Source organism: Actinia tenebrosa, unplaced genomic scaffold, assembly GCF_029948245.1.
Source record: "Actinia tenebrosa isolate PJP-AT-01 unplaced genomic scaffold, QUT_ActTen_1.0 PGA_scaffold15__27_contigs__length_11533743, whole genome shotgun sequence".
Lineage (NCBI taxonomy): Eukaryota > Metazoa > Cnidaria > Anthozoa > Actiniaria > Actiniidae > Actinia > Actinia tenebrosa.
The window spans coordinates 10,532,287-10,550,414 of record NW_028292575.1 but is presented as its reverse complement, the minus strand read 5'-3'; the positions used below and the strand labels follow the sequence as shown (position 1 = coordinate 10,550,414).

At 36.8% G+C, this 18,128-nt stretch overlaps 2 protein-coding genes across 4 annotated transcripts in view; both read right to left on the bottom strand.

Moving 5' to 3' along the window:
• Positions 1 to 6,782, bottom strand: part of LOC116288004 (ferric reductase 1) — a 31,740-nt gene extending 24,958 nt beyond the window's left edge. Inside the window, exons 1-11 of one of the 2 annotated variants that reach the window (XM_089030261.1) lie at positions 6,658 to 6,782; positions 5,594 to 5,650; positions 5,151 to 5,333; positions 4,546 to 4,644; positions 3,727 to 3,785; positions 3,307 to 3,392; positions 2,625 to 2,741; positions 2,214 to 2,329; positions 1,725 to 1,811; positions 1,532 to 1,629; positions 1,220 to 1,278 (exon numbers count right to left, since the gene is read on the bottom strand). In XM_089030261.1, coding sequence (XP_088886387.1) covers positions 1,220 to 1,278; positions 1,532 to 1,629; positions 1,725 to 1,811; positions 2,214 to 2,329; positions 2,625 to 2,741; positions 3,307 to 3,392; positions 3,727 to 3,785; positions 4,546 to 4,644; positions 5,151 to 5,333; positions 5,594 to 5,650; positions 6,658 to 6,675 — 979 coding nt within the window. In that variant the 5' untranslated portion in view covers positions 6,676 to 6,782. The remainder of the gene's footprint in view (positions 1 to 1,219; positions 1,279 to 1,531; positions 1,630 to 1,724; positions 1,812 to 2,213; positions 2,330 to 2,624; positions 2,742 to 3,306; positions 3,393 to 3,726; positions 3,786 to 4,545; positions 4,645 to 5,150; positions 5,334 to 5,593; positions 5,651 to 6,657) is intronic. The other variant, XM_089030262.1, reaches the window with a different exon arrangement.
• A 1,075-nt stretch (positions 6,783 to 7,857) lies between these two features.
• The window catches only part of LOC116288005 (uncharacterized), a 190,352-nt gene continuing 180,081 nt past the window's right edge, over positions 7,858 to 18,128 (bottom strand). For both annotated transcript variants that reach the window (XM_089030775.1, XM_089030776.1), the window contains exons 2-3: positions 9,392 to 9,506; positions 7,858 to 8,962 (exon numbers count right to left, since the gene is read on the bottom strand). In XM_089030775.1, coding sequence (XP_088886901.1) covers positions 7,956 to 8,962; positions 9,392 to 9,506 — 1,122 coding nt within the window. In that variant the 3' untranslated portion in view covers positions 7,858 to 7,955. The remainder of the gene's footprint in view (positions 8,963 to 9,391; positions 9,507 to 18,128) is intronic.

Here is an 18,128-nt window from a genome sequence, read left to right as displayed (position 1 = left end):
GTTTTTGAAGGTGATTTTTTTTACGTCCACATCTAATTTCAGTTTTTCACGGATTTCTCGCAAAATAAAAAGTATTTTTACAAACCAACCCCACAGCATTTCTCACCTAACCATGGGTTACAAATGGTGAAAGTTTGAGCGATTTTGAATTTTTGAGCTTTGCCACCTAATGTTTGATTTTTAGGGACACTCGCTCTTAAGTAGTTTTCCAAGAATTACGCGTAATCAACGTCTTATGGCATAAGATTTATGCTATTCACTATCTTCTCGGAATCCATCCTAACAGTGGGTGGTTGGGGTCTATTTTGTAAAATATTTCATAGATTACGTCAGGGTAATAAGGAATATCCTTATTCAGCCGACAAAACATCCACTCGGCTTTTGTCATATCAGAAACCTCGGGAATTAGACTTACCGGTAATTTCAGACAAAAGATAGGGAATAGCTTTGTAATATTTCCCTAGCTTTAATTTTTTTAGCGTTTTCCGTAAACTTTGCGGGGTTGGCTCTTCTAAGTGGTCTATGATTTTCTTCTTTACTTCGTTATCTAAATATACCGGTCGATAACCTTGGATATGACTCATCCAGTCCCTAAAGTATTTTATTCTTTTGTACGGGGTCTTCTTACGACCTCCATTGGCGTAATACTGCTCTCTGGTAGCATTTGGTACGGCATTGCGAACATTTTTACCACACTCGTAACACTGCGCTGACGTGTCGTCTTCTATTTGCATTTTCTTACCACAACAAATATACTTATTTGGCTTAGTAGGTTTAAACTTGGGTCTCAAGCACTTTACACAAAAGTTATAAACAAACTCTTTACATTCATGCATATATAAAATAAATATTTTGACTTTTTAGTAATACGGGCGCGGGTAACCCGCGCCGGCCTTCCTTTGAATTTCGCACTTCATAATATATGTTAGCATATTTAATGGCATTCGTTGGTGGCTGTATTCACGGTCTCAAATAGGTCGTGGATGGCGGGAAGATCCCGTAATCTCTTGGTGGAATAACCCCCGGGCCACGTTGCTCTTAAAACCCGAATGAAACCGGGGCGTATGCTTTTAAGACGGGTTATTTCGGGGTGGTGTGTGAGTTGGGACCCCCAACCCCTATACTACTTTGGGGGAAGTGGGAGAAAAATAATTGTTAAAAATAATTATTGTGGAACCCTTAATTTAGTGTAAGAAAAATAAAGTAAAATCACACTGACCTCCAAGGACAAGAGCTGACAGACCAACAGTACGGTGAGCCCAGTTGAAAATGTAGCGTCTAAAATCAGTACACACACAACAATATTTGTATTTTAATATTTCAAAGATAGTACATAAATGATAAATGTCCAGTTTTTTTCTATGAATATCTCCAGTTTAAGTTTATCATTGGTTTTCAAGATTGTGTTTTGTTATAAATAAGTATGGATGAGATGTTTGATGTAAGCAACTAGAGAGAGAGAGTGTACTGGTAAATGACAAATCTTAAGGCTGTTGTTGGCAGTGAGTTCATAAAATGTAAAAAGACTTACTTGGCTTCATCAGGATGAGGGCGAAAGAATGCCATGATTGGCTGGATTAGAGCCAATCCAAAAGTTATTATACCTGTGTAAGGGTGTGCACCTATGCCCTATATGTATACCAAACAGATATATATAGTACCATAGTTATTACGACATGTTACATAGAAACGAGACATTTAAAAATTGTTTTTCAGTTTCTTACCTCTGACCAGCCCTTTCGATGAACAAAAATCAGAACGATACCAATGGTGCTAAAGATGATTACTAAGATCATCAAACCACGATGAACCTGTAACATAAAGTATTAGTAATATACATTAACGATACGTACTACTTAAGCAGTGGTCTTTTAAATGAGTGGTAAACTAGTGATGGAATAACAAGCTACAACACTGCACCAAAACTCTAGCCTGGATCCCCTCATGATTTACTACGCTTTTTTGATATTTTTATACCTTTCAAGAGATCGATCCCCAGGTACTCGTAACACCCTCATGTTGTATTGGTACAACCCCACTCAAATCAGAACCTGATTATCTCAACATTGCATGGGAAGGGTTGTGTACCAACTAGTGAGTCTTAACTAGTTTTCAAGTATTGTAGTCTTCAAGTGTCAAGTTGGTTTGAAAACTAATGAAAGACTTTCCTTACAAAAATAACCATATGCTTAAGAAAGAAAGACGTGACTTACTGTGAACCACACTTTCTGCCCAAGGAGTTTTTCATCCTCCCACACCAGTCTCATGTAACGAGCCATAAAGATAGCAATAGCAGCAAAGCACATCCAAGCAAGTGTCATCAGAGAACCTGCAAGGAATAGTATGAAATTCATACACAAACACATGTTTATATTATATACAACCATCACTCCCTGTGAGGGTCTCTTCTGTGAGATTTGCTCCACTGCACTCTACTAATAATTGCTACATTCACTATCCATCACGATGCACAAAACTGAACTCATATGTTGATTTTTACAGAGGGGGTGGGAGTGGGGAGGGGTTGAAGGCAGGATATTCATACCTACAGCTGTACACCTGGTCCTTGCTAACAGGAAACTAGTTTTTTAAGCATTAATCATTTGATTTATAGTTTTTTTTACCATGTGCCTTGATCATAGCATCAATAGTAGATCCTCCAATAATGCTTGCTGCGATCTGTACATTAACCTCTTTATCTGTTGTGGCTCTCCACGTATGATACCCTGGCTTACTACCTGCTGATAAAAATAATGCAGAAACAAGATAATTCCAATGTACTTTGAATGTGAAATATTTGTGACAATCCAAAGATGTAGGTCATAATCACCATCATCATCATCATCATTATGAGCATCATCATCATCATCACCATCATTGCAAGTGCATTGAGACCAGGTAAAATGCCAAGGGCGGATCCAGGGGGGCAAAAGGGGGGCTGAAGCCCCCCCCCCTTCAGCAGAAAAAAATGATGCTTTTTTATATTGTTTTCCGTTGTGTTGATGGAAGAAACTCAATTAGCCCCCCTAAACTCACTTATTTTATCCCCCCCCCCCTAAAATTTTGGCTGGATCCGCCCTTGAATGCGGTATATAAGAACCTCCCATTATTATTATTATTATGATCATGATCACTATCGTCATCACAATCATCATCACCATCACTATCATCACATCATTATCATCACTATCACCAACAATACTATTACCATTATCCTTACATCACTAGCTATAGAATTACAACCATCTTGAATGCTACATCACTGGCATCACCATATTTACATGTATAATCATTATAATCACTTACCAACTGGCCCATAAGCAAACACGAGATAGTGAGTGGTATTAAGACTTTTCAAGCTACTTTCACTTGCATCAATCTTTCTCTTAAACCTTAATGGAAATGACAACATTAGTATAGTATGCATCATTATCAACAGCAGCAGCAGCTTGAACATCATTGTCAACAATAACATTGTTATATTGATATGCATCATCGATAACACATCAGCATCATTATTAAGCAACATTAACAGTACCACTATTGCTACATCATCATCATCATCATCGATCACTACAGCACTGCCATCACTTTAGGAACTATTAATCATTATCGTTCCCAACACAGTCTTCAATATTGACTTCAGCTTGCACATACATATATTCAATTACAAAGTTCAATTTCAAAGGTTTTAATTTATCTTTTAAATATTATTAATTATTGCACCTGCAAGTGGTTTTTCCATCTTTATAATTCCCATCGATAAACGTTATTTGTGGCGGTAACTAAAGAAAAAAATTAATACCCATTATAAAGCTGAAAAAAACAGTTATACAACCAACACTCACTTCAGAAGCTAAGCACAATAGTCTCAAGAAAATTATCATCTGCCTACTATTTCCAGCATGCATTGCAAGAGTGGTTTCATGGGCAGAAACAATGTTTTTGCATCACAAAATATTTCATTTTCCTAAGGAGCCAAATTTCCTATTGTTCTATTAACAGACTGAATGGAAATATGGCAACCAATTTGAATATCTATAGTAGTTCTGGGGTGACTTGCCTGGTTGTTGACTTGAAGGTTTTAACAGCCACACATCCTTAATATTATTATTATGTAATTTAATTATCTTAATACTTCTTTATTATTGTATTGTCTTAGATTTTAATATATATAAATACCATTGACTATCTCTCGTTTTCTCACTGGACTCTGAAGATGACTTCCGCTCAGGTTGTCCCAACGTCAGTCACCACCACCAAAAGCAGTCCTTCTCAAGACTACACTCATCCGTATGATCACACTTCACAACAAACTTCAACACCTGGGTTCAATCCATTTACTCTTATATCTTTAATATATTAAATAATTCCTGGAAATGTGTGCTGTTAATAATATTATACAAAAAAAGATGACTTAAGCCTCTTTTACATGAAAGCGCTTTTGTGTTTCACACGAACATGAGGCTAGTTGCCATATTTTGATTTGGCGTATATGCAGCTGCTATGAAACCACTCTAAGACTACAGGTGAGAACATACTTACTGGATCTGTCTTCGGAGGGAGTAATTTAGTGGTGAGGTCATAATGTTGTAGCTTTACGTCTCCAGATATTGTGGCACACATTACTGCATCAGTCCCTGGCTAGAAAGCAGGTTATTAACAGTAATCTGTATTATTGTAGATGATGGCTAGTAAACACTAGCGTGGTAATCTGTATTATTGTTTGGTTAATTATAGGCCTGATAGGAAAAGAGCATTACAGATCGGAAACCATGCATCTTGAATATCCTGAATACATATATCATATTAAGTGTTATATCAAATCTCTCTCTCTAATAATTGGCATATAAAGCACTTATTTAAAGAACGAGACCTCCTGGCCACAAGTGAATATCGATTTATTTTTTCCCCTTTACTTTTCCATTCCTTTTCGCAATTTTGTTAATATTGTTGTTTAGCAATCCATCATAAACATGTGTGCAGATAGCATAAGGAGCCAGGATACCAGACTGTGGTCAGAAATAGAAAATACTGCTCGCTCCAACAGCCAATCATGCAGAATGCCCAATTTTTAGGATACCAGATCAGGAAAAAATAAAATAAAACTTCAGAAAAAGGTATGTGAAGATAAATATATCCAAACATACCATTGAATTTTTTTTGGAATTGAATCCCACAGCAACCCATTGCTTTTTTCCACTCATTTCAAATTCAATGTAATCTCCATCCTTTTTGTAGGTCAAAACATATTTTTTGTCTGCCTTACAATCATCAAGATTGTCTGCGCAAGTATAACATCCCATGGATTTTCCACAGCCACTTTCATCATTCTGTAATACAAATGCGTAAAACATGCTTAAACACAATTGCTTAGCCACTACATTTTGTGAAAAATACTTTTTTAACTTGACTTTGTGCAATGCTTAATGTCTATGATACAATAGAAGATAAATAATACCAAATAGGTTACTTTTTTACATTCTGCATCTTATTTGATGTCTTGCATCTCATAAGATATATATATAAATGTATACTACAACTTTTCTGCAATCAAGTGTATATATATATATATATGACAGTAAGTATATACCGCAGTATGACAATGGATGATTGATGGTCCAGTGAAACACACCAGAAAAAATATCACCTACAAGAGAAAGAAAAGAATATAAAGGCTTGTATTTCATTATTGATAGCACATGTATGCATTAATATCATAGAAGACACTTTATAACAGCAACGATAAATGTGTGCATACAGAAATGGATAGTACATGCTGACGTGATTGAATAGCGTGCGCTATGTAATGAAGTTTTCGTTAGTTTGCTTAGTTGTGCATATATTAGATAATAACTTAGACCAATATACAGATCAATATTTTTTGCTGGGTCAAGTGCTAGTGAATTAAGGAACGGTCAATGTTAGCTTATCGCGTTTATATCCAGTTCTGCATGGATTCACCCGGGAGGCTGCTTAAGCACTCGAGAAGCTAGAGTTGCACTTGGCTACGCCTCATGCGACTCTCTCAAGCTTAGCAACATCCTGCGTGCTTCCAGAACAAGATATAGGCACGCTAAATACGCATTTACAATTCCTTTAATTCGCTAACACTTGACCCAGCACAAAAAATTGATCTATATATTGGTCTATAATAAAATATGACATTAATTTTAAAAAAATCACCATATATTATCATATTAAGCTTAAAATTTTACTTAAACCAGCAGGTAATCAAAACTAAATAAGTTTATGTATTTTGAATGTTTAGACACCGCTAGTCAATCGAATTTAATGGGCGCCGTTCAGAAAATCAAGACTCGTAAATTTAGTGACTTACATAAAGATTTACGTGACAATAAAATAGCTAGACTAACTAGAATTCTGTTGCTCTTAAATATGATACCAAAATATGAAACTAAAATACAGATTTCTTGGTTGTTTTGATGCATATCATTGATCTTGAATATCTGAAAACACCGACGCAGTTTACACTAGTTTTCACTAGTTTTCCACCTTATTCATTGAATATCAAAAGTCTTTCTCAGAGAATTTCAATCGAAGTCCTTGAGAAATATGTACTCCAGGTTCACATACAAGCTTTGCAACACAAACAGCCAAAGTATTGCATAAGGTATTTACAGCTTACATACATACCTCAATGCCTTTGGTCATAGTCTTAGTAGGGTTTACAAATATCAAATGGACAACTTCTCAATAAAAGACTCTCTTCTCGCTTCTTTAAACGACTGAGCCCAACAACCCAAATATGCAAATACCGTATTTACCACTTATATGATTTATTTGTGTCTTATAGATGACAAGCTTTGGTTACCAAGAAAACCGGATCGACATTTAGACGAATCAGCTACAGCTCAATGTTCGTGCACAATATAAATTCAATGGTCACGATAGAAACCTATTGTATTCTTTGTTATAACTTGGACTCTTTTGTCGTGGCTATTGAATTACGTAGACAGAGTCTCCCTTTACTGTGCACAGTAATTTATCTCGCCCTTCCAGAAGGTAACTAGCAGGGTAAATCTCTATATGCAGACCTAGATGGATGCTGACTCAGAGAATATTCCACTGGTTGCGACTGATTGCCGATTTGCCGAAAACTGGCTTTCGGAAAGTTTCGGTTATGGCTTCGTTTTGTGAAGTCATAAAAACGAAGACAAAGGCGAATGTAGACGACAACTATTTGATTTCCTAATTAGCGTAGGTTATTAATATTCATAAGTTGAAATTATGGGATGTAAGCCGGGACAGGCAGCAAGACGATCGTAATACGTACACGATATGGTATGTCAAGATTATATTTGATTTTCCGTAAGATATAGGCTTTTAATTTGTAACTTTTTATTTCTCGTGAAGCTCGTAATTATAAATCTGTCTATTGTGAATGAAATAACTGAAGAACATCAAGATTATCGAGAATTAAATCGCTGATATAATCGACGAGCGTTTTGCGTTGTGTACCCATTACTGAATTAGATGTCCCCACTGAACGAAAGAAGATGTCCGCTACAGCGAAATTCGGACAAACAAACTTACAAGTTTACTTTCAGCAGATAATTTTCACGGCCGATCGCAGTTGATGGGTTATTATTGTAACTTTAAGTAAAAATGATAAAATCGGTTCGTATAATCCTCGTAGCGGTTAAACAGAATGCAATGTTTGTCCGAATCTTTAAGCTATTTTTAGAATCAGCGCGCTTAGCTATTTATCAGGCATGTTTGAAAGTCAAATTTGCAGTCCGGCCCAGCCCCTCTGCAGTCCCAGCACAAAACAGATGCCCAACACTACTCACGCCCAAAGGGCACGAGTTTATCCTTAGAACAAGGGTCTATTAGTGGTATGTAGAATTATTTATTATTACTGGATCATCCCTATAAGCAACCACCCTCGTCTCAATTCCCAAGCGTACAGAGACTTAGCCTATACCCTTCAATTAACTACCATTGCTACACTGACTCACTTTATCGCCATAATAATAAACGTACGTCTTAAATAAGAATTCACTTAAGCGATTTCTGTTGGTGTGTAGTTTGAATGGATGCATAAAGAACAATGGCATATAATTATATTCTGTCCAGAACAGCTTGCCGTTACTGTAATCAATATAGCCGTATTTTTTTGGAAGATAAAATCCATAAACATGTTCAAAATTAAGCTCGATGTCCAGGAATGTAAGTATTGTCGGTACTGCTATTTCAAGAAATACTTTATTCCTAAAAAATATATTAGAAATTATTTGAAATTCATTTGCGATTCTCTTAGGAACGTAGAAGAAGTCCGACAGCCCCGACCTACATAATTGTTTACCACGACTGTTGTTCATATAAATGTTATATAAACTCGTCATATTTCCTGTTTCAGCAAGATTTTCTAGTTCTTTAATCGTTTGTCCACATGTCATTAGACCAGGTGATTTCTTGGACCACCAAGGCCAGTTATCTCTAGGTTCTGGCTTACCAACTTCTGCTTCTAGTTCGATATCGCTTCCAATCCATATTCTGTTGGTATTGAAGCGACCTAGATTCCACCAATTAACAATCATGTCGTCATTGATGTACATATATCCAGCGTAGCCTGGATTTTCTCTTATTGCTTGTCCAAGACATTCATATGCGTAATGACCAGCTTTGACCTCAACTGTGATTACTGGGTACGAATCATTTTTTTGAGGACCACATATGACGACTTTCTTAAAAGCAAGGTAGTAGAACTTGGTAAGGGTGGGAATGCTGTCGTAAAATGGATAGTGATAAACAATGACGAGAAGGATGTCGTTGAAAATTCCTCCCAGACAAGATTCATTGGTGCGCATTAAAGTGTCGCCCAGTCTGATACGGCATGACTCATACCATCCATTAACTAATGGTGCTGATGTGTTAGGTTTGATGCGATGTAGATCACGTAAGGGGTCCTCTTTTTTTCTAGGTCGGACTTGTTGATCTGGAACAAAAGATCTCTATTATATGTCTACTATTGATACGACACTCATACTCTTCAAGGCTATCGAAAGTCGATGTGGCGTTACCCTGGGCACGTTCTTTCTATAGTGAGATTAATCTTCAGAGTCACCAACGCGAGCCTAACGTTTTCCTTCTTTTTTATAGTTATTAGGATATCTTTAGATTTTCATTTTATATTTTGCCAATCTAGCAACCATTTTCAAAGCAAACATTTCTGATTACCCTCTAAGAAGAGTACATTGTTGAAATGAAAAAAAATATTTACGCTACCGGAGCGCAGACTGGAAGAAACATTTTCAACATGAGAACGATATGACCGCTACCATCATTCTATTTCCATTTCCTTCTTAACGCGCGCAAAAATAAAAAATAAACGTCAACAGCACGGCACAGCCATTTTACTACTTACATGAGGTTTTTGTTCTGCCTGTAATCGTTATAACAAGAGCGAACAATGCCACATTGATAATCAATAATGATACGAACACTGTTTTTGCTCCCCCGAAGAAGTACGCCATTTCTGTCTGCCGGGAAAATTAAAGTCAATCAAACACACGGAAATGATTAACGATAGGGGGATTGGTATATATGTATAAAGTAACTGGTAAGGAATAATATATAATGAGAATGGAAAGAGCAGTCTCTAGCGACGTGCAAAAAAAGAAGAAACAGCGCGCTCCCTTAACACCTTGAACAGCCTGTACCACTAAGGGTTTTCATCCCGTCAGTATCAGCCAATCAAATTATCTTATCCAAAAGTAACGGTCGTTTGTTGACGGTCTCTGATTGGCTCGGTAAAAGTAAGATAAATGGGCTGAATGGGAGGGACATGGTAATCACAGAGAAAGTTGCCGGAAAAGCAAATTTATTATTTTGTTGAAAATTAAAGAAATAAAGAAGAAAAGAAAGGATCGGAATAATCAAAGAAAAGAAAAGAATTTCCCAGTTGTTTATGATGAAACAGAATACTCCCTGCAGTATATTTGGGGGGGAAAACGCTTTTGCAGTATTAGTTTCAATTCAGGAAAGAAAAATTTTTCATTCTTCCAAGTCCAATTTTTTTAAGCTTTTGTTTCGATTTTTTAAATTATTACACCTTTTGCTGTTCATTAACCGCGAAAGGGATATTCATCGAAGCCAAGAAGCATTGTCATTAGAGCGAGCAGGCATACATTAAGGCGAACGGAGTCTCAATAGTGCGATGGAAGGTTCATTAAGAAATTTAGCATTGAATTTGACAATCATGAATTTGCTTGCGTGGGTTCATTAACGTTTTCAAACTTTCATTAGCGTTTTGGTGCAGACAACAAACCACAACACACATTCAATACAGCGTTTTGGACATTTATTTACGCAATACAATATAAGTATATTGTAGGATTTTAACTGTCTTTTCATTTTTTTTACAAGCCGTGAATATGATTTCGTACAAACAAAGCGCCGTTAGGTATAAATATCAAGTCAGTTCTGAGTTTTTTAATCCCTCTTTTTTGGCTCAACAAAGAAACCAAATTCCAAATGAAGTCAGATAGCGTCTTGTGAGGGCCTATGAAGATCCACAGAAATGCATAAAATGGTACAACCACATGCAAACATATCGTCCAAAATGTTTAAATAGAGAACACATTCAAGGATAAATTCACTTTTTTGTTTTTGAAAATGTACAATCGTAAAAGCACAATATACTTATATTGTACTGCGTAAATAAATGTCCAAAACACTGTATTGAATGTGTGTTGTGGTTTATTGTCTGCACCAAAACGCTAATGAAAGTTTGAAAACGGTAATGAACCCACGCAAGCATATTCATGATTGTCAAATTCAATGCTAAGACTCTGTTCGCCTTATTGTATGCCTGTTCGCTCTAATTACAATGCTTCTTCGCTTCGATGAATATTCCTTTGCGGTTAAAGACCCATTGTCACTTACCGTGATGCACCGCGGTCACAGATGAATTTCGTGGTCCATGAAATTCAAAGATTCATATATTGAAAAATAACTTCATATTAAATCCTTTTCCAACATAGCACTAAGGCACAATAATTATTCTTTTACATTCTTTTACGGCTTTAGGGACTATCTAAGAGTTTATTCAAAATGTTGGAATTGTTTTTTCAGTGGTGACACGATTCAAAATGTAAACAAATTGTGATGCATCACGGTAAGTGGCAATGGGTCTTTAATGAACAGCAAAAGGTGTATTATTAATTTTTTTTTTGTTGCAATCTGTTGCATTCCCATAGCGTTACGCTCCATCCAGTAATATGATCGATATGCTTTAACTAGATGCCGATCTAATGACCTCAAGCATCTAATACCAGAGTATTAGGTGATCATAACTAAAACACGCTTCAATCATATCAAGTCTATCAGTCCCCAACTTCGCAAGCCAAAGAATTTCTTCTCTTTTCGGCTAGCGTTGAGGCGCTGTGAAAGCTTCCTAGAGTAAATAAAGGATTCATCTTTTAATTCTTCAAAATGAAGGAAAATAAATCGAAGAAAAAAAACGAACAGAGCGTAACTTGGAACTTGACCTTTCCGTGGCTGCTGCAAGTTACAATCCTGTCAACGACCCTCAGCAATAAAATACAAATACTAAGCTTTTAGTTAGAATACTATGGGACAATGCTTGACCTTCACTTACTTGACAAGAAGCAAAGGGTGTAAGAAACCAATCTTGATAAAGTGTTCGCATATGAACTGTGACTCAGTGTGAACTGAACTCTCTTTCCGTGAGTTCGGTTTCACGAAAATATTCATAGCAGTGTTGGTTTGCAATACAAACAAACAAACGTCAGACAAAAATTCCCCAATGGCGTTCAATAGCTTACTAAAGTAAATTGCTATCCATCGTCGAGCTAGTTCTTCTAGATGGGAATGGTCCCGCTAAGCAAACGTATGTAAATCAGCCCCATATATATGACGTAGTTCACCAAAGGCAACCCAAACACTATCATCATGTATTGTCTTGACCGGATCCAGTCCATCATGGATCTCTGAGTAGTCCGCTGTACAAGAGTGTGGGTTTTGCAGATCGAATGTTTTGAAAATTCAGATTTATTTTAATTACCACGTGACCAACTGGTGCTGTTAGTTGGAAGGGTTAGGGGTCTGTAGTGAGTGAGCCATTTGTGTTAGATAGATTAACACCCCCCTTGCCTCCCTCCCCCTCCCCTCCCCCTCCCCTCCCCCATCCCTAACGCTTTCCTGTTTATCTGAATCTCCAATTCTCCTCTAGATCAGTAGTAGTGAACCCCCCCCCCCCCCCCCATATACCGTAGTAGCTAGGGGAGGGGTGGTCTAAATTCCTGACTACCCCTTAAGAATGTAGGGGGAGGGGTGGTCTAAATTACTGAATACCCTTGGAGAATGTGAGGGGAGGGTTGATCATGAAGATGAGCGAAATATTTTAGGGGATTAATGAAATGGAATGTAGAACAGGGGTCAAAGTACGAATTGCAATCACCAAGGCGGGAATTTGAAATATGAATACATATTTTTATGGAGAGAAAAGTTTAAAAGCCCGATCAAAATCAGCAGAATCACTTGCTCATCACCTTCGTCGGAAAAACCCCACTTCCACTAAGCTATAATCCAGCCAGAGTACGGATAAGTTAACATGTCATCTGGAAAAGTAATACAAATAGGAGACCGTGGATACGCTATTTTTGTGAAGGATGTTCGAAGGGAGAAAAAAATATGTATCCGCAAACAGAAAAAAGATTTGTCGAGGGGGAAGACGGTTCTAACTAGCTCAGGAGTGTCTTTGACTTTAGACGAATGGACATCACTCAAATCGGCAATTGAAACAGTGGATACGGAGTTAGTGAACAATGAGGCAACTACTGCATCCAGTCAGTCCGAAACCACCGATCTTCATCAGGAGCCAACCGCGTTCTCTGGATCCATTCAAACCCTTCCGGATGATGGCAGTGCGCAAAATTACGAGGCACAACTAGGAAAAGATTATTTACCAAGAATTTTCACCACTTCTGAACTGGACACTATTTTTAATGCGCTCGGTCCGGAAATGGAACTGACAACAAGGGAACAGCAAAGTGGATTAGCTACTGGACAGCAGCAAGTACCCAGTTGGGGATCTCGAATGTACTATTATCCGCCGTCATAGAAAATAATTATACCAAAGACATATTGTTATTGTTTTGGATTTGCTTTAGCATTTATTGAAAAGTGAAATAAAATATTTTGTTTCTTACAAACGAAGTTGGTGTCATAATTAATGTACATGTTTGATATGATTTCGAGCTCTAACATTGCAGTGTTGACAGGCACCATCAGTTTTACCTGTCAAGAAGAAGAAGAAGACAGTGAAGTAGAATGTTTATGTGTACTGCTTCATCGACAGTTTATTTGGACATCAAACTACGGCTTGGCTTATTCGACGTAAAGCATGGATATTTTTCGTTAAGAAAAAGTGCGTCAACATTTTGAAATAAAAGGGTTCGGTAACTCGATGTATGGGAGCGGTACTCGAAGTATTTGTGGCATGAAGCCCGTTGATAGTAGATAAAACAGCTCAAAAAATCTGAAACCGCTGTTTATTTTCTTTGAGGTGAGTGTTTCGATCCCCAAAGACAACGAATCGCAAGAAATATCGTGTGAGTAAAGCTTGGTGTGGGTTTTATAGTAAATCAAAGCGTTTCTACGAATATAGAGCACTTTGTGTTCACCATGATGTGACGCCCCCCGGAAAAAATCTGACAGTAGATCCGAAAACCTGACTCAAAAATCTGACTCTAAAACCTGACACCAACTTCGCTTTGGTTAAATAGCATATAGCTAGTTTTCTTGATATTTATAGTAAGTTTGTTCACGATTAGCCATGTCGAAACTTTGTCAAGCTCAGAGTTCAAGATATAATTTAAATTATTCACATTTTTATCAGAATAAAATACATTAGTATCATCAGCAAATGATATAAATTTCAGCAGATCTGAAGAGTTCGCTATGTCGTTGACATAAATAATAAATAATAAAGGTCCTAGAATACTTCCTTGAGGAATACCGCAATTAAGGTATTAGGATACGAAAAATGACGATTTGCTCGAAAAAATTTTTTTTTTTGAAATTTCGTAACTTAAAATTTTTGTCTTTCATATGTTTGTGAAACGTCTTGCAATTTTTGATTGGAAAAGCCAAAATTTTGAGACAAATCAAAATCGTGACTTTATAAAGACCGGAAATGTCCCGTCGCTTGCAATAACGTCGAGTCCAAATGCTCCTTTGTCATTGTAAAAAGATCCCGCATTGCGATCGTCCAGAACAACAGATAATTTGACAAGTGATGACAAAATGGAAGGCTCCAGGTGTTTTGACCAACACCATCGTGGCTCCCTGCAGCTTCCGGCTCCAAACTAAGAAATTCTTTTTTCTCGAATCTTTTTTGCCACTAAAACCTCAACTTCAAAAAGCTAAAAGGCCCTTGGATTTCATTCGATTTTTTTAAAATTTGGAGAGTTTATAAAGTATCTCATGATCCAAAAAAGGGTGTCTCCGATTTTTGAAATTTATTTTCTTTCCAAAGTTATGACGCTTTTTACTCTAAACAACACTCCAAAAGCAATCGTCAAACTTTGATCAAAAATAGCGAGAGATATAAAACAGATATCAAAAATCTGGGACACCCTTTTTGAGCTTATTATCTCCTGAGTATGTTAAGACATTTTTCGCAAACATAGCTTAAAATGTACGTGTCCGTTAACGTTTTCACTGAGGCGTGGTCAAATTTCGCTTCGAGGACAATAATGTGAACAACAATTAAAAAAATCGTATTTTGAAGATGTCTTCATAAACTATGTTTGCTCAGCTTTCAGAAAATGTATACTTTGTTTGTGTTATACTATAAAGCCAGCGCGTTATTTAAGTTTGCGCGCATAGTGGTCGTAAACGTATCCTAATACCTTAATCGTCATCTGGGTAGATAAATTATTTTCAATTTCAACATATTGCTTTCTATTTGTTAAATAACTGGTAATCCAGTTCAAAGCTAATTCTCTAATTCCATAATATTCTAATTTTTTTACAAGTATGTTGTGATTTACTGTATCAAAAGCTTTTGACAGGTCCAAGAATACCCCTGTGGAAAGTTCCTTATTATCAATTGATGAAGAAATGTGGTTAACCATTTGAATAATAGCTAAGTTGGTCGAATAACTGGATCGAAAGCCATATTGATGTTCATAAAGTATGTTATGCTTGGTTATAAAAGCAACTAACCTATCATAAATAACCTTCTCAAAGAATTTTGAAAAGACAGGGAGTATAGAAATATAGAGTATAGTTACTAAATTCAGAAGAACAACCACTTTTATATATAGGAATCACCCTGGCAAGTTTAGTACTATTAGGAACAATGCCAGTGGAAATAGATAGATTTATAACATGTGACAGTGGTTTAGCCAGAGATTGAATATTAGCTCTGATGTCTTTAATGTTGACACCATCAAACCCAGTTGCTTTACCTATCTTAAAGCCAACAGAGAGAAGTGTGATTTCATCTTCTGTGACTGGAGTTAAAAAGATTGTTTCACTAATCCTATTACTAAGATATTGTTCAGGTAAGATATTTGAGTGTGGCAGTTTTTTGGCAAGGCTTGGCCCAATATTTGTGAAAAATTCACAATTATTTGCAATAGTCAAAGGATCCTTTATTTCATTTCCATTGTGAGAAAAAGTTGTTGGCATTTTTGGTTAATTCTTTTTCTTGTTAATAACTTCATTTAGAAGTTTCCAAGTGGCTCTTAGGTTTCCTTTAGCTGATTCAAACTTGGAATCATAGAAACTACGTTTTGATAACTTCAATAAGCAGGATAGTTTGTTTTTATATTTCTTGTATTTTTGTTCAACAAATGGAGTGGGGTTACGTAAGAATTCCTTATAAAGTTTACATTTAGCTTTGATAGATGTTAGAAGTCCTTTGGTGATCCAAGGTTTACTAGCTAATTTTGCTTTCTTTCTTGTTATTGTTTTGACTGGAAAACATCTTTCATATATGTTGTTATAAGTAGCAACAAAGTTATCATAGGCGATATTAGGGTTGTGAGAATTAATGACTGTATTCCAATTACACCTATTTAGTTCTTCGCTGAAAAGCTCTTTAGTATGAGTATTTATTCGTCGTCTAGTTACTCTTATGTTTCTAGATTCAGCATTGTCGTGCAAAGGAACTATAGAAAAGATTGGCAAATGATCTGAAATGTCTGTGAATAATATACCATTGATATATTGGTCATTTTGAATTAAACAGTTAGTAAAGATGTTGTCAATAGAAGTAGCTGTGTGTGAAGTTATTCTAGTAGGACGATTGATAATTGGTAGAAAAGCATGTGAAAACATAGTATCAAGAAAATCATTGGTGTTGTTATGCTGTTGATATTTCAGGAGGTCTATGTTAAAGTCCCCCATTAAATAACAGTCTTTTTGTTCTTTTGAAAATTTAGGCAGAATTTCATTCAATTTGTTCATAAACATTTGAAAATTTGAATTGGGTGGCCTATATAATACCCCTATAACTACATTTCCTCGGTGAGGTCTAATTATTAATTTCGATAAAAATAGACTCCAGAATTTGAGAATCAAAAACTGTAAGGTCATTTCTTAGTTTAAAGTTTATGTCATCTTTTATGAATAAACCTACTCCACCACAAGGTTTATCATCACGAGATTTATGAATAAAAGTATGTCGTGTCTGACTTCGAGGGATAAAGACATGGGTTGCGGGTGTTTAAGTTCCATTCCCAATCTTAATCTTCAAAACATTTTCAAAAGAGTTCGCTGTGTTCTCGCCTGCTGCGTCGGGAAAGTGATTATTGAAAATTCACAGATCGATGGAGACCAACGAGCTGTTGGAAAAACCGTATTACAAGTTCAATCAAGGAGGGAGTCTCGGAAGCGTCGATGCCTTATACCATACTGCCAAAAAGAAAAATAAGAAAATAACGAGGAGAGAGGTTCAGGAATGGTTGAAATGGCAGAGGGTGTGTTGTCAAAGTATGCATGGGTGGTTCCATTGAAAGATAAGAGCGGCCAGACTCTAGTCTAGTCAAAGCCTTCAAACAGATATTAGATGAATCGGAGCGTAAACCCCAAAAGATTCACTCCGACCGAGGGAGTGAATTCACGAATCGATTATTCCAGTCGTTTTTAAGAGAAAAGAACATTGGATCTTATCATACCTATAAAACAGATATCAAAGGATCCATCATCGAGCATTTTAATCGAAGCCTAAAACAGCGGATGTACCGCTACTTCACATAGAAAAGAACCCTAAAATATTTAGATGTGTTACCTGATATTGTAGATGTATACAATAATTCCTATCATAGGAGTATTAAGAGAGCCCCAGCCTCGGTGAATGAGAGCAATGAAAAGGAGGTTTGGCAAACATTGTATGGAAATGCGTTGACGAGAAGACCCCCCTATAAATTTAAGATAGGAGATGAAGTGCGCATATCCAAGTCTAAGAAACTGTTTGAGAAAGGTTATCTACCTACCCTGGTATCAGAGGCTCGACGATTTTTCTCCTGGGCACGTATATTTTGAGCCGCGAAGCTTTTTCTCCTGGGCACGTATATTTTGAGCCACGAAGCGGCGATTTATTTGCGAAGCAGCGAGTCCTTTGCAAAGCAGCGAGTCCTTTGCGAAGCAGCGAGTCGATTGATCAGGCCGCACCAATAGAATTACAGATTGCTCAAAATTGTTCTGGTTCACTGATTGGCTGATTTGAAGTCCAGTTTGTGATTAGCTAAATTATTTGTGATGAAGGGTAGGGAGGTACAAGTATACATTGCTCATTATCTTATGTCAGTTTGTTTATATGTCAAGAGATTTCGAGGTGTTATTTTATAGTTCTAGCTACAGTAGTCTCCCTCGCATCCGTTTTTAGTGTCGGTCGTCACGCAACGCTCCCTCCCCACAAACGGCTGCTTGCATTCGAACTACATTCCTTTCTCATTGTTGGGATCGTACCAATGAGGTCGAGCGTATTGTTTTCTATTGAGCCAATCACAGTGTCCGAAAATATAAACATGGTGAGTTTCAATCGAGCTGCCGAAGAACATCCTCGAAAGAAATCGGTGCGGAATATTCGCCGTTTTCGACTTCACACCGTTCTTCCTCTTCTAGTG